We start from the raw sequence: 26621 nt of genomic DNA on the forward strand, positions 1-26621 counted from the left end.
CCCCACATGGGGTCTCAACCCCAAGGGTGAAAAACACTGACATAGTCCATCAACCTCAGAAATAACTTGGTATAAAATAAATACATTAAACCAAAGCTTTCTGCTAAGATTTCATTTCAAGCTAAAAACAAACACTACAAATTTAGCAAAAAAAAAAAATGATATTTCATTTTATCTTGTTTAATTTGTTTGCAAAAAAAAAAAAAAAAAAACAATCATTGGTATATATTGCAGTAAACTACTTTATTACAGTCCAAGTTAACCAATGACAGTGTTCAGTAGAATACAAAAGACCAGACAGTAAAACTACAGCGGGAATGATGAATCATGAATCTGTGTTTGAAGTCAAATCTCATTATTAAAACAGTAAAAATAACATACTGCAGTGTTAACTCGTCATTCATCTCAGTAGGCAAAATGCATCTCTTTTGATAATATTCAACCTTTTTTTCAGTTTCAGAGTGCTGTTACTCCTCCTTCCTCAGGGAGCTTTTTTCTACAGCTGCAGACAGAGTGAGTAATTCAATAAGTAGAGTATTCATTCATTACTTTCCATTTCAATCACGGGACATTTTCCCACCTCCACACGGACAAAAAGTAAAGCAATCACAGAAGTTGTGCACTCCCATCTGCAGCTTAATTACAAAATATTGGCGATGTTTTCTGTAAAGATTATTCACTGTGGGAGGCCTGAGATAATTTGGACCGCAGGGTTCGTCGCAGAAAACAGTGCAAACGCAACGAGGCTTTTGTGTATTAGATTTCCACTTTTAGCCTTCTTGACATTTCAAGCTGCATGAACTAATACATCTGTTATTTGTTGATCATTTGATTATTAACATACTACACAAACCAAATCAGAGGCCCTGCTTGAGACACATAAAGAGCTCAGCAGACAGTCTGGGTTTCCTCACCTGCCGTGCACACAAACACACTCGTGGAATACGCACAATTCAGCCCCCGATGAGGGAAAAAAGAGAGAGAGCGAGGGGAAAAACATTCATCTTTCCTTCCTTTGAGCGTATACGCTCTGTGACACCAGAGTGGAACAAAGCCCGTCATCACATTCTAATCTCCAATTTCAGGGCTTTTATTTCACCCAAATGTCACCCTGCTGGCCTTGTGAATTATTGACAGAGTGACTTCAATGCAAAAGGACACATAAAAGAAGCTAAAAGCTCTGGCCCTGGAAGTGCTTGTCCAATCCTATTGGCATCAACAGGAAGGCAAACTCTGCTGATTCTCCACCTGAAGCTGGTGGTAAGTGAAAGTGAAGCAGCAGCATATGATTCCTGACCCACTGCAGCACTGTAGAGAGCACACGCGCACACACACGCTGCCTCTTTGGTCTCTACAGATACAAAGAAACCAAGGCAGGAAAATGTTAATTATCCGACCAAATCATTGAAATTACAAACAATCAGTCACACGAGTCTCATTATTATCCCATTAACACAACATTTTTACTTATTTTTTTGTTCAAAAAGTAATGTGCGTAATACAATCTGTGACCTGACATTCAGATATTTGTCTCCTTTGCCTTTTTGTCTGTAGAATTATTCGTAATAAGTTACATTTATAGGGGCAACGGTGGGAGGTATTTCTGAGCAGTGAATCTGTCGCTGATTAGAGGACTTTGTGCTTTCTTGGTCTAATCCACTTCACTTTCATTGCTGGCCCCCTCGGGTCGCCTCAGTTTCTCCACCTGTTCATTAATCTGTCCATCTCCACCCAGTCGGTCCTCTGTCTGCATGCTTAGACCATGCACTTCTATAGGGTTGTCACCATCATCCTCATCATCATCCTCCTCTTCTTCTTCTTCTTCTTCTTCTTCTTCCTCTATCTTCTCCTCCTCCCCCTGGACTTCCATGCGGACCTGGTCAGGGAGTAGCGTTGCACCCAGGCTAGCACCGCTGATCTCCCCATTGATGCCATGTGATCCTCCGTCAGGCCCTCCCAGTGAGTTTGGGGGACTGTGGAGACCATCTTTAATGGGGGAGGAGTTAGTGGACTCGTTGCTGAGGGGGGAGATGTCGCTGCTGCTGTTATTGTGGTTAACACACGAAGAACCCGATGCAGAAGGCGAGGCCACGGGAATCTGCCACGATGGGATCTTTGGGATGGCAGGAGTGGAGGGGAATTGTCTCCTGTGGGAGGAAAAAATGAAAAGTGATGTGTAAGGTTATTTCCAAAAAGAAAATGCTTTTTCTCACATTGCAAATAATAATAATTGATAGTACATGATCAAGATCCTGTATATCTTAAAGACCTGTTAGTGCCCTATCGTCCTTGCCTTTGAGCGGCATCACATTTAAACATAGTCCGACTCAGAAAGTCCATTACAATTACGTTCTCAATTACTAAAGTTCAATTACAATTAATCACATTTACTGAGCCTGAAATAACTAACCTTAAAATAGTTAAGCTTCCTCTTGTGTTAGCATCTCTTATGATAACGGCTCATAAATCAGTCGTAAAATACACTAAAAACAAATATCTATCATCTAATTTATTTCCAATCTATTGGTTACATTGTTAGACTTCCTAATCAATGAAAACATAGGTTTTAATATTTTTGGTGTGGGGGTGTCTGAGCTGATTTTTTGTCAGTAAACTGTTAAGATTTCAATTGATGTTTTTAAACAGTAAAATGTAGTAAAGCTTGATATGAAACATATTTTAATAATTGTTAACTACATATGTGTAGAACTGTACATAAAACTGTAACATGGTTCCCCTGTTTTGCGATAAATTATAATTGAATTTTAATTGAATTTTCATGGCAATTACAATTGCAAAGTCAATTATCTAAACTCAATTGCATTTTAATTAAGATTACGACAGCAACAGATTTCTAAAATTACAATTAAAATTGACCCTGATTCTGGTTGTAGTTTATCCCCCACTTCTGCCCCCTGTAATATACCCACCACACTGCTTACACACCATTTACACTGACGTCCACCCCATTCTCATTCCACTCACACATGGTCTAGCACCAGGTGTTTCCATGCAGACAGACCTGGTAATACTTTATCATGTTTTTCTGCAGTCTGTGCCTTCTCCGCGCCCTTCTCTTGACTCTGGAACTGGATGTTCCTGATCTGTGGTTTAAGGCTCAACTAGTCTGGGACACTCTGATGTTCTATCTCTCTATCCTGTTCTGATCTCTTTCTGTCCACTAACCCCAACCGGTCAAAGCAGATGGCTGCCACCTCTGAGCCTGGTTCTACTGGGGATTTCTTCACGTTAAATGGGAGTTTTTTTTCTCCCCACTGTAGCTGACGCATGTTAATGTTGGGTTTTTCCTCAAAAATTTTAGATTTTTATAAGCTTTACAAGATGACCATTTGCGCTATAGAAATAAAGTTGAATTGAACTGAGTCAAACCATGGCCATAGACTGATTCACTGCTCTATGAGTCATGGATCTACAGAGAAAACTGCCTTGTTGACATGTTGACATGCAGCAACAACACAGCACTCAATGTCATTGTCGTAATTACACGAGGAAATAGTTTTTTCTCCCCCAAACAGCCAGATGTTCCACACACCTGGCAAAGATGCTCCAAGATTTTTTAATTACACACACTCCAGCGTTTTATGATCAAAAAGATAACGGTGAAGGAGTTCGGCACTTGTTGGTGCCTTAAAAAGGATCATTTAAACAAGAAGGGAACACATTTAGAGACAGATGGTGATGAAGAGCTTTTATTTCACGATTCAAGTCTTTGCCAGAAAAACATTGTAAAGAGTCGGAATGAATTTCAATAAAGCAAATGACAAAGAGATTATTACTCATTAGGATGTATGAGGGGGAGCAAAAGCATCAACTATAAGGTTCTGAGGCAATTTTAGTCCTCGCTGGTTTCCTGATGTATACTCTTACTTCTTCCCATCAGACACTGATACATCATCATGCATGCTAATGGGCCTGAGCTACACCTCGATAAATTAAAGAGCTGCGCTGCTTAAGAAGGAAAGTCTAGTCCAGTCCAATCGGATTTCTTCTTAAAACTCCAGATGAGATTTATTCTTCTATTCACATCAGTGATCTTTCATCTCTAACGCACACTTTTGTTTTTGCTTTTATCAAGTTGCCGCAGAGGAACTCGGCTCATACCATACGTGATTGCCTTATATTCACCACTAAAGGTATTAAAAAACACAGACGACCAACTGATGACTGCAGTATGCTAATTGGATGGTGGAAGAATTGGTGCAATCAAGTATGCAATTTGCAAGAGCAATGTGACAGTGCCTTCTATAGCTCTATTGTATTTGTTTTATTCATGCACACATTTTCAGCCTAGCGTGATCGCGTACACACTCGGCTTGTTTTGAAGTTGAACTTTAAGTTAAGTCAGTCAAACTGAGTATCACCTCTTATTATGTATCTTTATTTTCAGTACAAGCTTTAAGGGCTTCAATCACGCAATAGTGACGAACTGATTCCTTTCATAGCATCAAAAATAAAACAAGTTAGAAATGATTTCACTCTGTGAACAATGACAGCTTTTGCGCTTCTTTGATGGCATTTATACTTATGCCAGTCAACCATTTTATTCAAAATGTCCAAAATGAAGATATGTAACAAAAACCCAAATTGTTATAAATGTTTTCTTAAATTAAAGCCTGAAATGTAATAACTGTTCAATGATGTAACAATTACATTTGTTATTACATTATGGGGCAGGGAAAATATTTTTCCCCTAATAGTAAAATAACTTTATTACATTATAGAGTGAGTCAATGATTAAGGATTAAAGGGCTTATTGTTTCAATGTAGAGAGTAGGATCATACACGTATGCAAAAATATATGTACTGTATATATATATATATATACTGCATATAATTAAAGCATTTTAGAGAACCTTGACATTTTTGGTAACTTACAGTACATACAACTTTTTCATTTCCGATATGATACCGATATTTCAGCCTTGCGTGTCTGACGATACCGATACTAATCCGATATCAACATGAATCATACATACATACTTTTTTTTCTTCCTTTAATAAAAAAAAAATTATATTACTTATTTTGTAGTGTTGAACGTTAGAAAAGGCTTGATCAAGTGATGTCACTCAGAGAACAATAGTCAGCAACAGTAGGTATATAAAAAAAAAAAAACGACCCATTTATTATTAACCAATTGGGTACATTAATTTTAACCTTCAACATAAGATCTACATTATTTTACAATTGAAAAAAATAAATAAAAAAAATTGGCAATTTGAATCCGATCTCCATTTTCAGGCTGATATCGGACCGATATCCGATAGGGACACCTCTAATATATATACATAAATAAATAATCTAAATATTTAAAAAAGGCAAAATGTTTTTACGCTTTGGGCTCAGCATCTGTTACATTATTAAGCAGCTGTAACAACATCACTAAAATTAAAACATTGCAATTGTATAAATTCATATTAATGCTTAAAAGAATAAATCAATAAAAAATATGAAAGTATTTATTTAGCGCTGACATTCCAACAATGCACAATATAAAATAAAAAAAATACAAATTTTAACTTGAACCCACTCATACATTAAATAATATTGCAGACCTATAAATGACGGGGCTGCTGAAAGAGTGTCGAATTAAATATAATCTCTCATTAAAACACAAAATTCATCAAAGTTCTTGATTAAAATCAGCTTCTTAGCTTTATTTATTATCCAAGCATGTTCTTTGAGGCACACAGAGCGTGTAGAAGTTGGCCGTTTCCAGACAAACGCTCGCGTCTTTACAACATCCTGTTAGGGTCGGCTTGTTTCTGTGAGAAAAGTGTTTCAAAAATGCACTTTTGGGCCATTTTCGGCTGAAACTTTTTGGCGGCTGGAATTTTGGTGCATCACTAGTTTATATGTACATATAAATTAATGTTTCTCTTTAATTACATTCTACAAAAATACAATTCCAATCACATTCACAAGGGAGCATTATATTGATAAATAGTGCCTTTTAAGTGTCAAAGACACACATAGACACAAACACACAGTAACACACGGGCCTTTTTATAGACCAGGGGTCTGGATGACTGTTACCTGCTGAGCAGTAAGCCCTTCAAAGAGGCAATTTCAGCCTTCAGCTCTGCAACTGTCTGATTGTCCAGGACACGGTTGGTTGAGGACGTAGACTGTGGGGTAAAAAAACATGAATTAAGTTACACACACACACACACACTTATATACAGCTGAGGTAGAATCAAAAAGTCAGTTTAGTGTTGGTGTTCTAACAAGAGGAAATATTTTTTAAAAAAGAAGAAAAAACAAAAAAGCTGGATAAACAAATGTGACCAATGCAAACACTGAACACCACATGTTTTTGTGTAGTCAGGGCATGCATCCTTATAACAACCTCAAAAAACTACCCGTCCTTTATGTATTCAGAGAACCCAGTGAGAGTGTATCCTGCTGTTTTTTGTTTCGTTTGTTGTTCTTTCTCTTTTTTACATAATTTTCCATAGGATCTAGAAAAGATCAGGCCACGGTGCAGTGTTTGGAATAATGGCTATAATAAACAATAGGCACATTCATAACGGCAGACCAAAGCTTTGCACTTTGTTTTGTTCTTTTGGTCTTTTATCAAAGGCCTGTGTTATCACACACTCTGGTGCTGCTTGAAATACTACGGGGTATAATGGGAGAGTATTTGAATAGCAAATTGCTGCTGAAAATCTGCCTCTGCAGCACTTTTTCAAGAATGGACTTTGACAGAGGGAGCTATAAAATGACGAGTTATAATCAAGGCAAAGAAGCTCTACATGGCCACTGCCTACTGTACTGATACAACTGCAAGTTCAAGAAAATCACCAACATTAAAGTATTAAATGGGGGAAAGATTTAAGATCGGGGATAATAATGGGATGATAAGACTAAAGGAAGAAGAAAAAATGTCGAGAAAAGATAAAAAATAATCCATTAAACTGTAAAGCAATTGTTTTATTTACCACTCCTTTCGAGTCCATAAAAAGTCAGGTCAGGTTTTAATTTTTGAGAATAATAGTGAACTATAATTTTTACTGGTCACATGTAAGCCCCCCTCTTAAAGACCTGCCTTTGCATATATTTTATCCACAATACTTATAATGATTTTACTTTTTAAACATTTTACTTTATTTATATTTATGTTTGTCTTATGTAAAGCAGCTTTCTTGTAAAAAAAAAAAAGCGCTATATAAATGTGATGCATTATTATTATTACCTCCTCCAAGCGTGAAGCGCAGAGCGGTAAGGTTATGTTCTACCCTCCAATTATCTGTCAATCTGTCCGCCGTGTTAGCAAAATTACTTGAAAAGTTATGAACAGATTTTTAGTAAATTTTCAAGAAAATTTACATGTAACAGGTGATTACATTTTGGTAATGTTCTGGCTAACAAAAGAATATATACTGTGTATATATATATATATATATATATATATATATATATATATACACACAAATCAATGTTGACAGGTAGTCATGGTAATCTTGAGTTTTTACCATGTTTCCGTGACTGTAGCATGTTAGCTGAGCTTAAGCTGCATGGCAGAGGTCTGCGCTCTCCGAGTGCTTTTCTAGTTATCAATGATATGATAATGCCTCAAAGTCCATATTTCTGTGATTGTTTGACATATCAATGTTGGATATTTTTCTAAATAGCCCAGCTATTAATTTTGTGCATTTTATTTCTAATAAGTACATCTAGCATGAAGACAAATTATAGGAATTGTAAAGTTTATTTGTGTAGCGAGTATTTGGTCAGTAATTAACTCAAGAGGGCAATACATTATTTACACAAAATTTAAGTGATCATATGGAAGAAATTAACTTGCACATTTTAAATTGTGACTGAATAATTTCAGAACTTTAAAACACTCCTAAAAACCCACCTTTTCAAACTCCTTTTCCTTCTTATTTTTATTGTTATTTCTTTATTTCATTCTTTATTTTTGTCTGTCTTATATTAAGCGGCTTTGAGTTCTCAAAAAAGCACTATAGAAAATTGATGTATTTTCATAAATTAGAGGCGGATAACGACAAGAAGAAGAAGAAGAAGAAGAGCTCAACTACAATCGTCAATCGTGAAACGTAACTTTAGGATAAACCTGAATGTAGAGAAGGCGCGTTTGATTATGTGAACCCTCTATAATGGAGAGAGGATAACTTGAACTCTTTTTCTTGTAATTAAATATAAGATTAATTAATTGAATTCCATCTGAAAAGGATTAGACTCATTTACAGTGGATGGAGGAAGAAAGAAAAAGAGAAGTGAATGACAACAGAAATTATGACCAAGAGCTTTTTTGGGGGGTATGGGGGGGGATTTTATCAGCTCCTAAACCTAAGTGATAAGGAGCCGTGGTGTTTTAGTGGTGGTGGTGCTTTGGAGGCCTGCTGAAGACACTCTTATTACAGCTGTCACCTCATTAGAATATACTAATCCCTTGCCTCCCCAAGGCTCCTGTATAATAAGACTGGATCCTGCTTCTGTCTTGTTTAAGCTTTTAAAAAAAGCTCAATTGCTGCATGGACGGAGCTAAAAGATTTCAGACACAGAAGACAACATAAGGCCAATTTATTCAAATAACAAAAATGGGAGAATTTCTTCATACTTAACTATAATAGCTTAAGAAAGATCTCCAGAGTGGATGCGCTAAGCACCAGCTGCATACATGATATGCATTATCTACAGAGCAGCACCATATAATATCGCACATCAAGGCTTGTCACACAACACTAACTCTGACATATGTCTTATTAAGTCTGAAGAAACCTTATTAAATGTTGGGCCTGGACTGGATTTCAGCTCAGAGACACATTATGTCAGTGTGTACACACACTGAGCTGGAACCGTGGGCTAAGTGCACTGAGGTGCATGGGTGGAGGCTGAGTGGTGGGGTATCAGTAACAGGAGAGAATTAAACTATGTCAACTTTAAAAGCCCTGCCTTAAGTGTGGACACATATCCAACAGAGGTTTAGGTCCTAATGTTTTAACAAAGCTGATCAAAAGATTTGACCTTAAAAGTCATTCTGTTGCCTACTAAAGATATTATAGGAATCTAATTCTCAAATGGATATTAAATATCAAATGTTGCAAAAAATGTATTCATAAGTGCTTTAACAGGATTTCTGTCATTTTCTAAATCTAAAATTCAACAGGGCACAGGGTTGGATCAAGAGTTTGGGTCGTGGGCTACATAGCTTTTAAAAAGTGAGCAGTGAGCTGGACCACAAGGAAATAAGTAGACTTTAGATAAGATCTAAAAGTTAATTTCCTTTTTTTCATCAAATAATAAATGTACAGTGATTGCATTACTGTTTAATCAAAATAACTTTTAAATGACAGTATTAAAGAAACCAGTTGATTCTTAACAGTGACGTGCAGTAAGTGTAGGCAAAGTAGGCAGTGCCTACCCAAGGGTGAATTGATATTTTGATTATTTGTTTTAATTAGAATGTATTTTTCAATTTCCGATAGCCTACAGTACCTATAACTTTGAAAGTGTCAGCATTTTGTGCGTTTTATTGTCCAAATGACTAAACACAGCTATTTCCTAGTATGGCAGAGACAGAACTCACTCCGCTGTAAGGCAGGAGGAGGCCACACCCCTCACCCAAAGGCACATTGCTGCTCTGCCTCTGGCCCTCATGGCCTGTGTTTTTATGTGTTTGCACATGCGCAGTCAGTTCCCCAATATGAAAACCATTTATGTAAAAAGGAAGATTGTTACACTGCCTTTGGACGTAACCGTGCTATGCTAAATGCTATACGTACAGTACCTTCACAGTGCATTAGTGAATTAATAGAGCACGCCACTGTAAGTTCTCTAGCTAGTAGGCGGGATTATAATACCACAGGCGGGATGACAATAAATAAAATTTCTCTTGAGGAAAACAACAGCTTTTAAAAGATGGGAGACCAACACCTGAGCTACCAGACCTTCAGCAAAGGTAAGGTCAGAACATTGCTGGCTTTCCACAATGAATGGTACAAATGGAAGGATTGGCTTTGTGGATGAGCCTCACTGAGGCTGTTCTGACTTCTGAGTTGTTGTTGTCGTCGGCATTTTCTCCGTGTGTCTGTGTTTCCAATACAAACAACGGAAGCGCTGCCATTTCATGAGATATATCTTGTTGGGAGAGTATAGAGGCTGCTATTAAATAATTGTTTAAGTTTGTTTTACGATCTTGATTTTGTTAGATTAACACTTGCCAGTTGAAACATATGAAATTGTCATTGGTGTCGACATCGGTGGTCTTGATTTGCAATGCCCTGCCTACCCAACACAAGTGCTCATGACACGTCACTGATTCTTGAGTAATGCTTGATAAAATTTCAACTGTTTCAAGAGGGAAATAAATACTTACACCACACCATACATTTTAAACTAAAGAAAAAATAATATGTTAGGTTCCGAGTTTATGATAGTATTCTAAATAGATAAAGGCTAAACAAAAATAACTAAGTGAAATAGCATTTTAATCAATCGTTTTAGCGCTTAGTTACGCATCCTCCACTTCCTTAGACATTATTCATGGAAAAACCAGGAATTTGATATTGCACTTACTAGGAAACATCAAATCAGTCTTTGAAAATATCAGTCAAAATAATCACTACGTCACAGTTTGTCAAGCATGTTGACCTCCACAAGTGTGCATTTAAAGTTTTTTTTATTGCATATGCAGCTTCTAAGTTGCCTCTCATTGCAGCTAGTAAAGGTTACATATAATAGTATTTTTAGTTGAGCAATCTTTTAATTTGGGTTAAGGATCCCTTTAAGACAAACACTAACTGGGACAAATTTCATTTTGCTATCGAAGATGACGCAATACATACACATACATTTTTATAACAAACTATGCCAACATGAAATACTTCAACTAAAATGTCAAGAGTTAGACCAAAAAACAGAAACAAATTCAAGTTCATATCCAAATACATTTGTTTTCTGAAAAACAAAATTCTTTAATTCTTGATTAATCTGTTACGCTGATTATAAGTAATTGGTGTATATCACACCTCTAGGAACCAGGCTCTGGCAGCTTGACATGGTCTGAGGAGTAATGATCATAATTCACCACTTAGCACAAGCAACAAACCTACAAACCAACCAACCCAACAACGTAACAAATGGCACCAACTTAACATATTATAAACCATGTCCACCAGCACTGTTTGGCTATGTGTGTTTTTATTCCTTCAGAAAAAGCAGTTCATAGTAAACATTCACTCTCACTAGTTCAAAGCCTTGTTACTAAAGTGTCTCGGGTGGCTGCTTAGTAGTGATGGGGTTAGCCTTTTTCTCATGCTTAACTTAAAAAAGAAATAAATGCGATATATTACAAGCAAAAGAAAAAAAGACCATCAACTGTAGCAGTACCAAGGACGGCAGTGCATCAGGCTAAATGAAGATAAATGCCTGTGGACCATTAGCAACAAGATAAGATCTTTAACAAGCCTTGTTTAAGAGTGTCTGAAGGCAAATTAATTCACAGTTATTCTGCCGCCAGACAGTGTGTTTTCGTGTAATGCATGTATATTTATGATGGAATTAGTTTTAAAAGGAACTCCCCAGAGAAGGGTTTTTGAGTGGAAACACTGGTACAGTGGAATTGATTTCACTCTATTTATGCACTTTCCCACTGGCAGTTTGTCTCATGCAAGCAAGGAGGCGGTTTTTAATCCTCTATGTAGTATCTACTAATAAAGAGAACGATCAGTGAGTTGAGACAGCAGGGCAAACACAGTTAAAAGGCAGATTTGTAATGATAATGGAGCAGAAATAGAGTTGGCTGTTTAACATCAGGAATGATTCATCCTGGGGTAAATTCATCCTTGACACTAGAGCAAAGGATTGTGTCTTTACACAGGTCTGACATGAGACAACAATGTTAAAGAGACAAATTGTCCTAGATTAAAAATCTGGAAAAGTGCTGGGTGTGGGCACAAACTAATCCACCTAAACTCACGTCTATATTCAGGTTCTCAGTTTGGGGACGCACACACTGCTGTCAAGTGGTTTCAAACTAGGAAAAATGTTTACTTAGCAGTTGAGGAAACAGAAGTCTCCATATGTTTCTGGTTAAAGACCCATTTCAGTGTTGAGAGGTATAATTGCTAAGCGTGGCGCACTTTGAGCAAAGCAATGAAGGAAACCGTAAAAGCCACAAATGGTCAATGATAAGTAGATCCCCAGATCCAACATGTGTTTTTCATCAAAGATCCCAAAAGAGAAAACAATTTTCCAATTTCCCTCATGGCTGGAGACAAGAGAGGGCCTTGTGCTAACTCAGAAGGAAAATTTTAAGATCAATGCATTACTGTAAAGCTGATTTTATGATCTGTTTAATGGGTGTTTTGATGGGGAATATACCTTTTTTTATAAACTGTTGCTGTCCAAAGAGGCCCTCAAAGCAAATGAAGTACATTTTGTGAAGACAAATAGAAAGAAATACCATCTGGGTAAGGGAACTCATTTCTGATTGACAGAAAAACCATAGACATTAGATTTTCATCTGATCGTGCCACCAAACACTCCCACAATTCTAATTTGGGATTCAATGTGTGGTTTATATCCGCTAATGGCACAAAGTGTGATATGAGTCATAGTATTTTGATGAAATTCATCCAGGAGACATCAGTGTTTCTCTTTGTCATTTGTGCCAAAGCAGATGTTTCCGCATATGTTTTCCTGCAATATCCAGATGCTACGGTTACACACGCTGTGGACATAAAACAATGTCTAAGATTGACAAATTCTTAAAGACTTGAGATGATAAAGCAATTCATGAGCAGTGTTATAAAAAAAGGTAAGCAGCATTGTTTTGGTGCAGTCTGCACCTTTTAACACATACACTTCAGGGCAGATTATGAACACCGTCTTTAAAAATCAAGGCGATGAGGAACAATATGGTGTAAGATTATGATCCATGATGAGATGCACTATTCTTTTTTGTGGCCTGTGTTCTGATGATATACAGTATAATAATACTGTCTGTCTTAGGTAGTTATGACTTGAGCATTGGCAATATTTTAGGACATGAGGGCCTCGAGAAACTATTGCTCTCCACTCATCAGTTATCAACCAAGAACTTTATGTTTATTGAGCTCTTTCGTCATTTTAAAGCTAAAGATGAAGCTCTATTAACCCTCCTTCTATCCTCAAATATTTGTAACACATTTTACGCTTGGGGTCAATCTGACCCAAGGGATATTTGCTTCCAGAAAAGGATTTTCAGAAAAATGTTGACCAAGTTTTTGTGTCAGGCCGTTTGTTTGTTTGTTGAATACATAAATAACCCCTTGATAATGAAACCTTGACTTGTTCTCTAGCCCCACCATCAGAACAAACTTTTAAATTAGAATTAACTTATCTTGAAAAATTTTTATCCAAATCTTTTCAAATTTACTGACAACATTAATGACCACAAGAGTATGAACCCTATTGGTTATGGTGATGATATGACCTTTCCTGCAGTGCCACCATCAGGTCAAACTTTCAGTTTTTGAGTTAGTGTATCTTTAAAATCTTTCATCCAAATATTTTCTAATTTAATGTGCAGATTCATGACTCTAACAAAATGAACCATATTGACTGATGTTGGGAACCACCTTTCCTTTCATAAACATTTATTAACTTATTTTTATACAACATATTTGGGGTTATTCACTCTAAAGTCCTCAGCCACATCGTCCTATAAGTCACTTTTACAACTTTTACACAGCTAAAACAGCTTGGGGTCAATTGTACCCATCAAATTAAGAAAAGTCATAAAACATCAAGCAAAAGAAAAAAGTTAAATACCGGTATTATTTTCTGAACAATGAACATGGAATGGGGTCTAATTGACCCCAAGGATAATAGGAAGGTTAAAAACAACCATTTAAAATAAACGACTTTCATCGCTTCATGCTACGAGTTAAGCCCAAATAAGGTGAGGAAAAGAGACATTATGTGCCAAATAAATTAAAAAAAGAAAGGTCAACAATACGCTATGAAATTGTAGTTTAGATCCTAGGTTCCCAATGTGGGGTACGCAAATTGTCATAGGGGTTATGAGAATAAAAATTAAAAAAAATGGAAACTAGTATATAAATAGACCAGCAGTCAGAAGCCACCATGCATTGCCACAAATTACACAGTGGAACATGTAATTCTACCCTCTAGTGGTGAGAAAAATCTCATCAAAAAAAGTGCAAATATGATGAGAGCAACATTGCTTTGCGCTAGACTTTGATGCCCTTGCCACCACGTACTTGTGTGAAAGTGCATTTTGACAAACATGAAAACAAAAGACTTTGCATGGAGAAGGATTTAAGACTCAGACTCTCTAAAATTCAGCCAAATACTGCAGAGTAGTGTGTATCCTCTAAACCTCACTCTTCGCATTAATGTAATAGCGAGTTGTATTTCACAGTTTCAGGGTGATGGATATGTTGTATTACTGCTATATGTTCAATCAACAAAGATTGGTTTTTCACTGAAAATGACAGTAGGTAAATAATTAAATAAAGCAAACAAGTGATAATTCTGAATAATAACAATAATAATAATACAAATTATGTGCTTACAAATTATTATTATATATTTTTCCTCAACAGGATAGGTAAAACTGTACAGAATTTTTAAGTGTGCAGGAGTAGGGAGTACATGGCTTGAGGTCAAATGTCTGAAGGGGTACGGGACTGTGAAAAGTTTGGGAACCACTAGTTTAGATGAAGTTGTTGATGAGGTGGTGGATACCTCTGCTGTAGCCAGCTCCTCTGTTAGCTCCTGGATCTTCTTCTGCTGCTGAATCAGAAGTTCCTGAACAGCTGTCAGGGTCTGCTGCAGTTGAGTCACTGTTGGGGGGGGTATAAACCAAGCAGAAAAACAGACAATAGATTAGATCAGATTGGAATTATAAAAAAAGAAAAAGAAAAAAGTTGGATTGTGTGACGAGACAAAAAACTGAATAGCTTCTCGTCCGAGATGACGACTTGTGACTTGTGTCACTGATGAAAGCGTCCGTCTCAGAGTTGTAATCAAAGCTAATACTCTATAACTTTAGTCGTGCCTTTATGGTCCAAGGCTAGGTTGGGGGTGGGGGGTACATCGGATGGAGGTATTAATCTCCAGTGTCTGAACTTAAATCAAATAACAGTCTCTAACCTTCCATTATCCACCCAGACACTGCCTTCTAATGCATCTTAAATCCTCAAACGATCAACAAAGGAAAAAACAAGGCTCTCATTTGGGCGGAGGCTGCTAGACAAAATGTCCCCTCTAATCCTAATAAATATTGTTCTTTTTCCATTGACTTTGAAGATTAAATTAGTTCAAGTGTTGGTGTTGGAGGAAGGTGTATGATTTCAAATAACAGCGGGTGCAGTTTGTTGCCCCCTGCTTCCAGTCACGCGTGTATTACCAAACAATGCATTAAGTTTCCCAGAGCTTATTATATTACAGAAAACCAATAAACATTCATATAAATCATGGGTGTGTAAAGTGTTAAATCAAGCCTAATAGGATTAACATCAACAGATATTGTAGCGGTCCATTGCTGAGGTTGTCAGACCAATGGTTAAAAGCCTGGGCTGCAGCCGGCTGGACGGGATGTGAAGAAAACCTTCTTTCACATTATCCTGGAGCACGACAAAAGGCAGAGCCTGGCCCGGGAGCTGTTCTTTTGAAAAAACCAGCACAGACAAAATATTTGATCTTTCAAAGACATTAAATCTTGCAGGGACACCTATGTTTGAATAGGTGGGGCTATATCAATATAGGTGGGGTGCTAGACTCTTTGATCTTTTCATGCAGAAAAAAAGTGTGAGCAGGATCGTTGGTTCAGGCTCAAGAGCGTGGAACAAGCGTTTTAACTTTAATTCGTGGTTAGTCAACCTGCGACTGAAAAACCTTATAGAAGATGGCAGTAAAAACTAAAACAGTATGGCCATCAGTGCTTAAAAAGGTGTTACACTCCAAACCAAAAGAGCTGCTCTATTAGTTTTGGATTCCATCTCGCTACAAAGCATCTTACCCAGATGTGTGGGGTCACACTTGCAGTCTGTAATGCGGCCTCCTTAATTACCATCAGCACCACTATTTCAGCCAAATTGTCACAGGCCACAGCTTTATGTCTTCACAGTTTTTCCTTCTAGTAGCTGCTGTGAAACCTCTGTTAAAAAAGAGAACACTGGATGCCTCTATACTGGTGAACTATAGACCAATCAGCAACCTTCCTTTCATGTCCAAGATCATTAAGAAGGTGAATTCTTAACCTTCAACAGAATATTTGATTAATTTCAGTCAGACTTTCATTGTCATCACAGCACAGAAACAGCTCTTATCAAAGTGATCAATGACATAAGGTTAAAGACTGATTCAGGCAAAGTGTATGTTTTCATTCTATTGGATCTAAGTGCTGCATTTGTAAAACATACAATTGTGTTGCACCGATTGCAAACGTGGGTTGGACTAAATGGAAAAAGTATTTCAATAGTTTAAGTCCTACTTGGAGGAGCAAAGTTGTTTTGTAAACTGACAGATTAACCATGTCATGTGGGGTTCCTCAGGGCTCTGTTCTTGAACCTCTTCTGTTTAGCCTTTAAATGCTTGTTCTCTACTGCGTATGATTGAGAGGGAGATTTTTTAATCATGTTATTGTTGATTTATTGTTTTTACTGCTGATTTTAATGTTCTTATTGATTTTAAAGCTGTTGAATGTTTTCTGTTGCACTTTTTGATCATGTAAAGCAGTGCTTCTCAAATGGGGGTACGTGTACCCCGGGGTACGCGATGGCACTACATGAGCAAGAGGAAGTGGAAAATTAACAAATAAAGTGTCCGTCCTGGTCCCACCCCAGGCATGAGATGGAAATGATAAAAACTACAAAAATAAAACTATTCAGGAGCCACTAAATCAGTGTTTTTAAACCTTGGGGCCAGGACCCTATGTGGGGTTGCCTGAAATTTCTGAAAAATTTTAAAATCATTTTGAAATCATTTAATTATTATTTTTTTAAATTAAAAACACACAATCTTAAACAGCTGTATTTCTATACTTTCACTTTGTGAAATATGAATCTAGTTCAATTAAAATGCAGTATACCAAAAAAATGTCTTTGGGGTCGCCAGAAATTATTGTTATCAAAATGGGGCCACGATCCAAAAAAGGTTGAGAACCACTGCGCTAAATACTGTTTCTTTCCACTTATTTACATAAGGAGATTAAAATGCCTGTTATCACTCCTTTATTCCATCAATCAGAAATAAGATTATGGTGGTCCTTGAGCCAATAAAGTTTGAGAACCTCTGAAAGCACACTGAATTGTGTATGAAATACGCTATACAAACAAATTTGCCTTGCCTTCTACTTGCTCAGACACTTGATGAAAATGAACAAATCCTTGTGCACGGTTATCAGATATAAAGCCAAGAATATTAAGTCAAATTCAATGACTTTGGCTATGCTTGAACCAAATGGCTGTTATAGCGTATGTGTGCATGTCTGTGTGTGTGTGTGTGTAATTTGAGACTAGATGATGTGTGAGGCTTGCAGCTGCTGTGAGGACGGAGATCATTGTATATTTAGTAAATTATTCAGTAAATTCCTCGATATAATGTACACTACATATGTCCGAGCCTGTCTCTGTCTTTAATAGCCAGCTGCTCACCAATATGGCTTCCATCTACAAAGAAGGCCCAAACAGCCACACAATTCCATTACAAGCTGGGAGCGCGGAAGTAGTTCCAACATCCATTCATTAATTGTCTGTGTGAAGTTGTAGGCAAATCATAATGGGAGTCAAGGCCCGTACTCTTGAGCTCAGGCTGCCAAGAGAGACTAATGTAGTCCACATTCAAAAGGATACATCACCTCATTGCGCCTGGCACTAAAGAAATACATGAACTTTTAACAAAAGGGGTTCAAGCAATTGGCAGCAAGCGAGGCAGTCAGTCGCTATTACTCAGCACAGTGGTGAGAGGGGGGGAGGTAGACAAAGGGGGAGAAAAATCTGTGTAATTGCAACCCCTCTCCCCAACTGTTAACTACAACAGTCATTAACTACAAGAGCAGCTTGGCTACTGCAGTCATAGCAAATTAGTTCCCCACACTGGCTGAAGGAAAGACCACCTTTTTTTGTTTTTTTTCTTCTTCGCCTATATTAAAGTTCTACCTTCTGACTGATCATAACACTGTCCCTACTCCCTCTCTGCCTCTGCTGACAAACAAAACAGAGTTTGCAAGTTGGCAAATCATCGAAAAGTGATAAGGACATGGATGGTGAATAAACCAAAGGAACTGTGTTTGCATAGTCGGGCAAAAATGACCATAAGAGAGCATATATTTGTTATTCTGATTCAGGTTGGCACACCTTGCACGCAATCTCACACAACTGCGATCATTTATCTCCAACCCTCTGTCAGAAAACAACAGCATGTGTGAGTGGATACAACTATAACAGCCATAGGTTCACCTGCAGTGTCGATGAATGAGACAAGCTGTCAATCTTCAATCTTCTCTTGGTAAAATAATAGTTGAGATTAAATAATAAATGAACTTCTAAGAAGTATATGTAATGTGTGAAATGCATAGACGACAGCAATATGTATAACAAAAAGTACTGTATGTATATGTATGTAATAAAAAAACTAACACCCTCACCAAATAATATAACCTTTAGGGTTTGTTACCTTGTTGGTGAAAGTAATGGTAAAAACAGAACGATGTATTGATGATTGTCAAATGTGAAACATGCAAATTAATATTTCCAGGGTCATATTAGGTCTCTTGAAAAGGTTATAGTGTATATCAGGTCAATTCTAAATCTTTAGTAAGAGCTGATTGTCCATGAATTTCTTTAAGGAGTGTAATTATATTTCACTAATAAGAATTACATTTTTCATGAAAGTTTTCCTCATATAAAAGGCAAGATATTAAAAGTAAAACCTGTATCATCTTAAGTTTAAACAGCATAATCTAGCTACTCACTTCCTAAATATTGAAATTCATAAGCATTTCTCTGGATGTTAAGGATGTTGAACAGATGTCACTTTGATTAAATTAGTTATATATATAGTTTTTGCTACTATCTAGTAATTTTAATAGACTTTACTTGAAGTTTTATACATAAGGCTGACATTACGCTGTCATTAGCAGGAATAAGATGTCATAAAGGCTGTCATTAAGTGTTGTTTGCTAGATTATGACACATTTTTTGCTAAATTATGACAGCTTTGGAGCTATGTTGGCATTTTTTGGATTAGGTGTTGGGATGTAGTGGGGTTAGGGTTACGAAGGGTTAGGGTAACAAATGACACTTCATAGCACCTTATTCATGTTAATGACAGGTGTCACGTCATAATATTCAGAGCGTAATGTGTTTTTATGTATAAAAACTTCAAGTAAAGTGTTACTATTTTTTTTATTAAATCAATAAACTGAGGTGTTTTTTTGTACTATTGCTTAAGTGTCCAATGGATACAAAAACTTCAATGTTTTAACAAAATTACCACTATAACTGTCCCCCCAGGCCACGTTCAAACTAGTAGTTAAAACACTTTATTCCAACAAAGCTGGTAACAAGACCAAAGTAAGTGAGTACCTCTCTTATTCACGCCTCCCTGGATTTTTAATTATACTGACAAAGAGCGAGGAAAGCCTCTCTCTCCATGTCTGACAGCCAAGTTGTGATTCCTCACCTGTCCAACATGGGAGCTGCACCTGTCACAGTGCACTTAATCACACTAGTGCTAGTGCTGAGCCCAGACACCACATAGTGCCATAATGTGTCCACATGCACACACACTTAACCACACACACAGTCATTCAACACACAAACACACCTGAACACACGCACGCAAACAAAATTAAAATGAACTTTCTGTCCACCTACAGGGAAGAGGGTGGATGATGATGGCGATCTAGGTTTGGATGGGGTGGGGGGGAGGTTTGTGCCGAAGAGATGGATGAAAGGGGGATAGTGAGAAGGGATGGGTGGAGGGGGGAGAAAAGTTGTCATTTCCCAACTCCTCATTAATATTCCGAGGTTAAGAGCTTTTCAGCGAAACGTAATTAATTGAGCCCGAGCCTGACAGTAAACAAGCAATTTCAAATTAAAGCGAAATGACAGCGGCGTCATTTGTTAAAAACGTGTGGGGCCCCCTGATTTTGGCGACAGATAAATGAGGGAAAATGTTAAGGAGGGAGAAAGTGATGAAGATATTAATCTTCACCTGTCTGTGTCAGCGTGCCACTCATTGCAGCAATGTTGCTTTCCATTCTCTGCAGATGCTTCTTGTCCTCTCGTCTCCACATAATGAGGGGTAGGATGTATTTCTGCAATTAAAAGCGTGGCACGATATAAGACTTCTCTCTGGTGGAAAGGTGCAGAAACATGAGAACAAGACAAGGACGCTCAGAATTGGCAGTCCAGCGTCCAACAGTGATAGTACAAGTGGAAGTATTGAAAGGTTGGAAGACAATACATCTAATGGGGAACTGTGTGAGTAGTAGAGGTAGTACGGTGGCCGTAAAAGCTCACAACACAACACAAAATTAAAAACTTCACAACACGACAAAACGCTACAACGCAACACAACAGAAAAACAGTCCGGTAAAAATACAGGAAGAACAGTGAGGAAAAGATCGTGAAAGGATCGGGCACTGACACCAACGTTAACGTCACTCTTCTTCATGGATTTTTACTCGACTGCTTTCGTGTTGTGTTGTGGGATTTGTATTTGTGTTGCTTTGCGGCGTTCATCATTCTGTGTTGTGTTGTGAGCTTTTACGGCCCCCGTAAGGACATTAACAACAAAATTAATAATGAATAATAAAAGTCTGAGACAAATGTAAAAAGGAAAACTCTGGATTAGAGCTCAGAAAATACTTTAACAACCTAAAAGAAAAATTGTCTTGTCTTGTACAAAATTCCCACAGTGCTTTCATATTATGTGGAAAGCTAAGTACATCAAATAAAATTAATGGGTTTCTGATGGACACATTGATCACCTTTCAAATTCAGTGTGTATGTGCGTGTCGTTTTTAAGGCCGAGTAACTTAATCCATTGCTGCCAGCTTCCATCTTTCTGCCAGGTTTTCCCTCCAGCTCAGGTGGCAAGCAGCCACACCAGTGCAAGTAATAAACACTTTTTAGGGGGGAAAAAGATTAAATGGGTGTCAACACACAGTAATTAATAAGTGGGTTGCTGTGAGTGTGGTGTTTACAAGATGCACCATAACATAAACAAAGTATGGACAGCAGCCTGGACATATGGTGCGACTGGCGCTACACTCTGGTGACATGACAGCAGCCTGTGCCATCCCACCGGGGAATCCAACCTCCCAGGTGACTGGTGGCTGGCAAACCTCCCATGCAGGACATTGTGGACTGTAAAAAAGCCTGTTGTCCTCTCTGTATATCAGGGTTTTGGTCAATTACATTTTTGAATTACAACTCCGTCTTCAATTATCCATGTTCAATTACAATCAATTTACAGTTACAGTGACCAGCATTTTTTCCAATTACAAGTAAATTACAATAATTTTTTATCCTCAAAGTCAATTACAATATTGTTCTTTATTAGTAAAGATCAATTACAATGAATCACAATTACTGAGCCTGAAATAAATAAATAATCAGCTGTAAAATACACTAAAAACAAATGTCTATCAATAATTTATTTCCTATCTCTTGGTTATCTTGTTAGGCTTCCTAATCAATGAAAATATTGATATTAATATTTTTGTTATGGGCATCTGAGCCTTTTTTTCTGTTTCAGTACATTTCAATTATTTAAAATGGTAAAATGTGGGAAAGCCTGATATGAGACATATTTTAATAATCATTAACTACATATGTGTAGTAGAACTGTATATAGAGCTGTAACATGGTTCCCCAGCTTTACGTTAAATTATAATTTGACAATTTTTTTTATCATTTTCAGCCACTATCTGAACTCAATTATAATTTCATTATGATTACAACAGCAACAGATTTTTAAAAATTCTAATTACGCCATAATTGTAATAAACCATCAATTACGCGATTACATTCATAACTGACCCCAACCCTGTTGTACTGTATATGCTAGGGTGACCATATTTTGATTTACAAAAAAGAGGACATTTGGGCCGACCTCAGCATACTCAAATTACGCAATTTTTTTTTTTTTTTTTAATAATATAGTAGATAATATAAGTTGTTATTGTCCATAAGGTTTAAAAATGAATTACCCTCTTTATAATAAAGACTTTCAAAAAGTGACTGAAGTCAAATACCTTTATTAAGCATTATAACAATTTGTCCTTGAAAAATGTCATATAAACGTTCTTAAAATATCTATCATTGAAACAATGAGAAACATCTCATCCTAGAAATTTAAAAAACTTAGGGCTTACAGAACATTAAATAATCATTAAATATACACTAATAATAAATGAATAACTATGAAAGTTTTCAGTGATATCATCTCATGGTGACTCTGAACTTCCTTCTGTCTGTGGAAACGGGGAAGTGATGAGTTCTAGACCAGATGGAGGAAAACTTAACCTTAACTTCCTACATTCAAAGTTTCTTCCAGTGGCTCCTTCATTTTCAAATCAATCTCTGAACCTCCATGGGGGTTTTATCATCCAGGAAGAACTTCCTGCTGATATATTTTTTTTTTTTAATCAAATCCACCAATATTTGGTCTCTTTTAATCCATCTTGGACTTTAGTCTAGTGACGATTTCGTCAAACCAAAGCGGAATCTTAAATGATTTCGTCATGTGTGAGTAAAGTTACCATAATGACATGATACTGGCTGTCAAGGTTGGGGTCAATTACATTTTTCAATTACAATTACATCTTCAATTATCCATGTTCAATTACAACTCAATTATGATTATGGTGACCAGCTTTTTTTCCAATTACAACTAAAATTACAATTACTATTTTTCCCCTGAAAGTCAATTACAATTGAGTCCTGAATGACTAAATTTCAATTACTGACCTCAATAAACATTTTTAGGGTCTTATCTCTGTATTTTCACTCCAGTTTAAGCGTGTTCATCATCTTTGAACTAGTTGTTAGGGTGTTACGATCTCAAAAAAATAAATAAAAATTAAAAAAAACTATTTCCACCTTTTATGCCTCGGCACCGACAGTTTTTACAAAATCAATTATCTGAACTCAATTACAACTCAATTATGATTACAGCAGCAACAGATTTTTTCAAATACAATTACAATTATTATTATGTCATAATTGTAAATATTGATTAATTACGAGATTACAAATATAATTGACCACAAACTTGCTGGCTGTAAAAAGCAACTCATTCACTCTCAGAAACGGCTGGAATTTTTCCAATCGAGCAAATATTAGCGGAATTCCGGTCATTTAAATTAATGTGTTCCCCGAGATGTGTTCAGGACAATTTGATTAGTTTGTAAAATCAGGCCGGACATGTCAACTTTTCACATCTTGTCCGGACTTGTCAAGACGTGAAAAGAAGACATGTCCAGGTAAATCGGGACATACAGTATGGTCACCCTAGTATATGCTCTGCTCTGTAATGAAAAATGAAAAATTGGGGTATAATATTGTATAAAACAAATGTTTGTCTGACAGGGTCAAAAAGCTGTGCATGATGCTTCCTTTCCCTCCTTGCACTCGGGTATAGCCTGTCATCTGAGCCTCGAGCAACTGTGCAAAACCAGAGTAATGGCATCCACGTGCCCCTTACACAACTAGTAAAAACCACTATAGGATTAATGTCACTGGGACAAGGGGCCTCATGGGCTCATGTTCAAGGGCTGCTAAGCCAGATAAAAACCAGAGTGATTATTTTTACACTGCTGGGCATAAAGGAACAGTTCTGTGTTATGTTAGCAACTTCATCTCTAAAGACACCAAGGGTTACTGACGTAAAGAAGTGAGTGAGGATGATGAGAATAGCACCACTAACCTTGTAAAGCTGGTAGAATCCAAATGCAATGCCAGCCATGAGGATGGTGAGGGCACCGTAGTCCCTCCATCTGTAGCTTGCTGCTGGACCCAAGTGAAGAAAAAAAACAAAGTGAAACACTTATTTCTCCCTCCAAGCAATGTGTTCCACACACATTGCATTAGGCTGTTGTTTACATGTAAATGTAAATGTTTGTTGTGATGGATTACACATTACAAGCTGGTTTCTCAAGTATGTGGTGGCTAATTGATTTTCACAAGAAATTGCAGTAACAAAGATGGAAGAAATGATTTGTACGTTAAAACAAAGTGTGGTTTTTTTTCCATATAATTCTAGATACAAAATATATAATTTGAGCTAATATTGGACCAATGTCAGATATCGGTCCAATATTAGCCTGAAAACAAATATCGGGTATGCGATTGAAATTTCCGGATTTTCCAATTTAAAAAAAAAAATATATATATATATATATATATATATATATATATATATATATATATATTTTTTTTAATTGTTGAATACTGTAAATATTATGTTGAAGGTTAAAAATTATGTAACCAATCTGTTAATAATAAATGGGTCAGTTTTTCTCATACCTACTGTTGCTGACTATTGTTCTCTGTTTGAGTAACATTACTTGATCAAGGCTTTTTTAACATTCCACACTACAAAATAAGTATTATTATTATTTTTATTAAAGAAAAGAGAGTGAAAAAAAAAAAGTATGTATGATTCATGATGATATCGAATCAATATCGGTACCGGCCAATACGCAAAGCTGCAATATCGGTATCATATCGAAAATGAAAAAGTTGTATCGGGACAAAAAAGTGGGCACAATAGAGTAAAGACTTTGTCATCTAAAAAAAGTATTTGATGCATTTGTTGATCAAACAAAGTTCTTCTTCAAGTATCTATTTCACCTGGAAAGGTGTGGGGATATCCAAACATTTAGAGTCTGATAAAAATTCTTAAAATGGAGCATTTAGGATTGTTTTCCCACGATAATAAACAGATTGATGGCTGTTTTTGTGTGTTCAAAACAATATATATATTTTTTAACTAAAAAGAAATACAAGTAAAAACTGGCAATTGGTCAAAATTGAACAGTGTGAGAATCTGTCAATAACAACATATATCAGAAAAACATACTTGATAATTAATTAAACTTTAACTGAGAAATGCAAGTTATCAGCGTAACTACAGTATAAAGGTTTAGGCAGGTGAAAGAGTAAACAGCACTGCTAGTTATGGTTTTCCATTTGGGACAGCCATTGTATATCATTGTTTTCTTTTTGGAAGGCGGCATTCAAATTCACTTTCTGTAGAGGGCTTGTAAAATAAACAAAAAAAGCAAGACAGTGTGTGTCTGTGTGCTTGGGAGTTGACTGCCTTGCTGAGTGACAGATAGCTAAAAAGTGTGTCATTGTGCAAGCTGTCATCATGGTGGGCAGACTGTCTGTCAAGGTAGAAATTCCTCAAGAAAAGCATTCAGTTAAAAATGTCACCAAAAAACAAACAGATCTGGAGAAAATTTCTATTCTCAAGTGGGTCCAAAGTGAAAAGGGAAATAAATAACCAGCAAACACCACTGATAATTTAATATAGGTCTAATTTAACTTAAAGGGATACTTGGTATATGTTTACTTGAAGTAAGTAAACCAAATTGATCTTGTGCCATAGCGCTCATATGATTTTATATGCAAATAAAATGACAGATCCACTGCCACAGAGAACTATATGGTACATTTTCAAGGTGAATGATTTTTTTATTCTCCTACACAAGGGCATGTTTTATTGCTGCCGCAGCATTCAGGAATGAACTTGTAACCTTCCCTATCGAAAATTTCGAATCATTTTCCCACATCCATATGGTAACCACATAAATTTGGGTCTTCATCAACATTATAGCTCCAATAGACTGCTGCCTATGCCGTAATACCATGGATCACAAAAGCCTTGGAGTCCTTGAGATAGGTGGTTGACCCTGAGCAAGCCTCACTGCATCACCAGAGGTCCACACTTGGTCTTTCCCCTTCCGTTAGGACCCTTCATTCTTCCCATCTCTCCCTTTTTCTGCACCACTTCCACTCTGCCATCTTCCGTTTTTTTTATTTGGTCACTTAAGCTGTGGAACGGTGGTCTCCATCCCCCGTTTTTCCAATCTCCTCTCAAATTTATTGGGTTCAGTGGAGGCCTTCCTGTCCTTCTAGTGTGTGGAAATAGAGATCAGAGTATCCATTACACCGACAGAGATGGATGCGGGTCTCTGTGCACCGTCCCCATACGAAGGACATCAGAGGGAGAAAGCCCTCTCTTTTCGGTGTGACCCCCCATACAAGACTCCACACTCTCACCTCATTATGCAGCTCCCTTATAGCCGTTTTGATATAAAACCCCCTACGATGGACAGAGAGCTGCGAGTCTCCCTAACTAGATGGCCATCCCATCAACATCACTTTCATTACAAAACATGAGATGCTGGGGAGTCAAGGACAGGGTGGTAATAAATGAGGGTGGAATACATCTGGAATCATTGTCATATGGGTTAAGCATTACGCGGATTTCATTCTGCATTGGTAAATCAGTGGACAGCACTCATAACCTCTGAGGTAATAAAGATACAGGTTGCAGTGTGAGGTCTTGGCAGGGTGGAACCTCCTCAAAGACTCTTTACAAGGTT

At 37.0% G+C, this 26621-nt stretch overlaps 1 protein-coding gene across 2 annotated transcripts in view; it reads right to left on the reverse strand.

The window, feature by feature from the left end:
- Positions 1 to 218: 218 nt before the first annotated feature.
- Positions 219 to 26621, reverse strand: part of pex14 (peroxisomal biogenesis factor 14) — a 66448-nt gene continuing 40045 nt past the window's right edge. Inside the window, exons 5-9 of one of the 2 annotated variants that reach the window (XM_028452659.1) lie at positions 23936 to 24015; positions 20216 to 20318; positions 14741 to 14838; positions 6056 to 6147; positions 219 to 2147 (exon numbers count right to left, since the gene is read on the reverse strand). In XM_028452659.1, the coding sequence (XP_028308460.1) occupies positions 1652 to 2147; positions 6056 to 6147; positions 14741 to 14838; positions 20216 to 20318; positions 23936 to 24015 (869 nt within the window). In that variant the 3' untranslated portion in view covers positions 219 to 1651. Of the gene's footprint in view, positions 2148 to 6055; positions 6148 to 14740; positions 14839 to 20215; positions 20319 to 23935; positions 24019 to 26621 lie in introns of both variants that reach the window. The other variant, XM_028452658.1, reaches the window with a different exon arrangement.

This window comes from Gouania willdenowi, chromosome 7 (genome assembly GCF_900634775.1).
Source record: "Gouania willdenowi chromosome 7, fGouWil2.1, whole genome shotgun sequence".
Classification (NCBI taxonomy): domain Eukaryota; kingdom Metazoa; phylum Chordata; class Actinopteri; order Blenniiformes; family Gobiesocidae; genus Gouania; species Gouania willdenowi.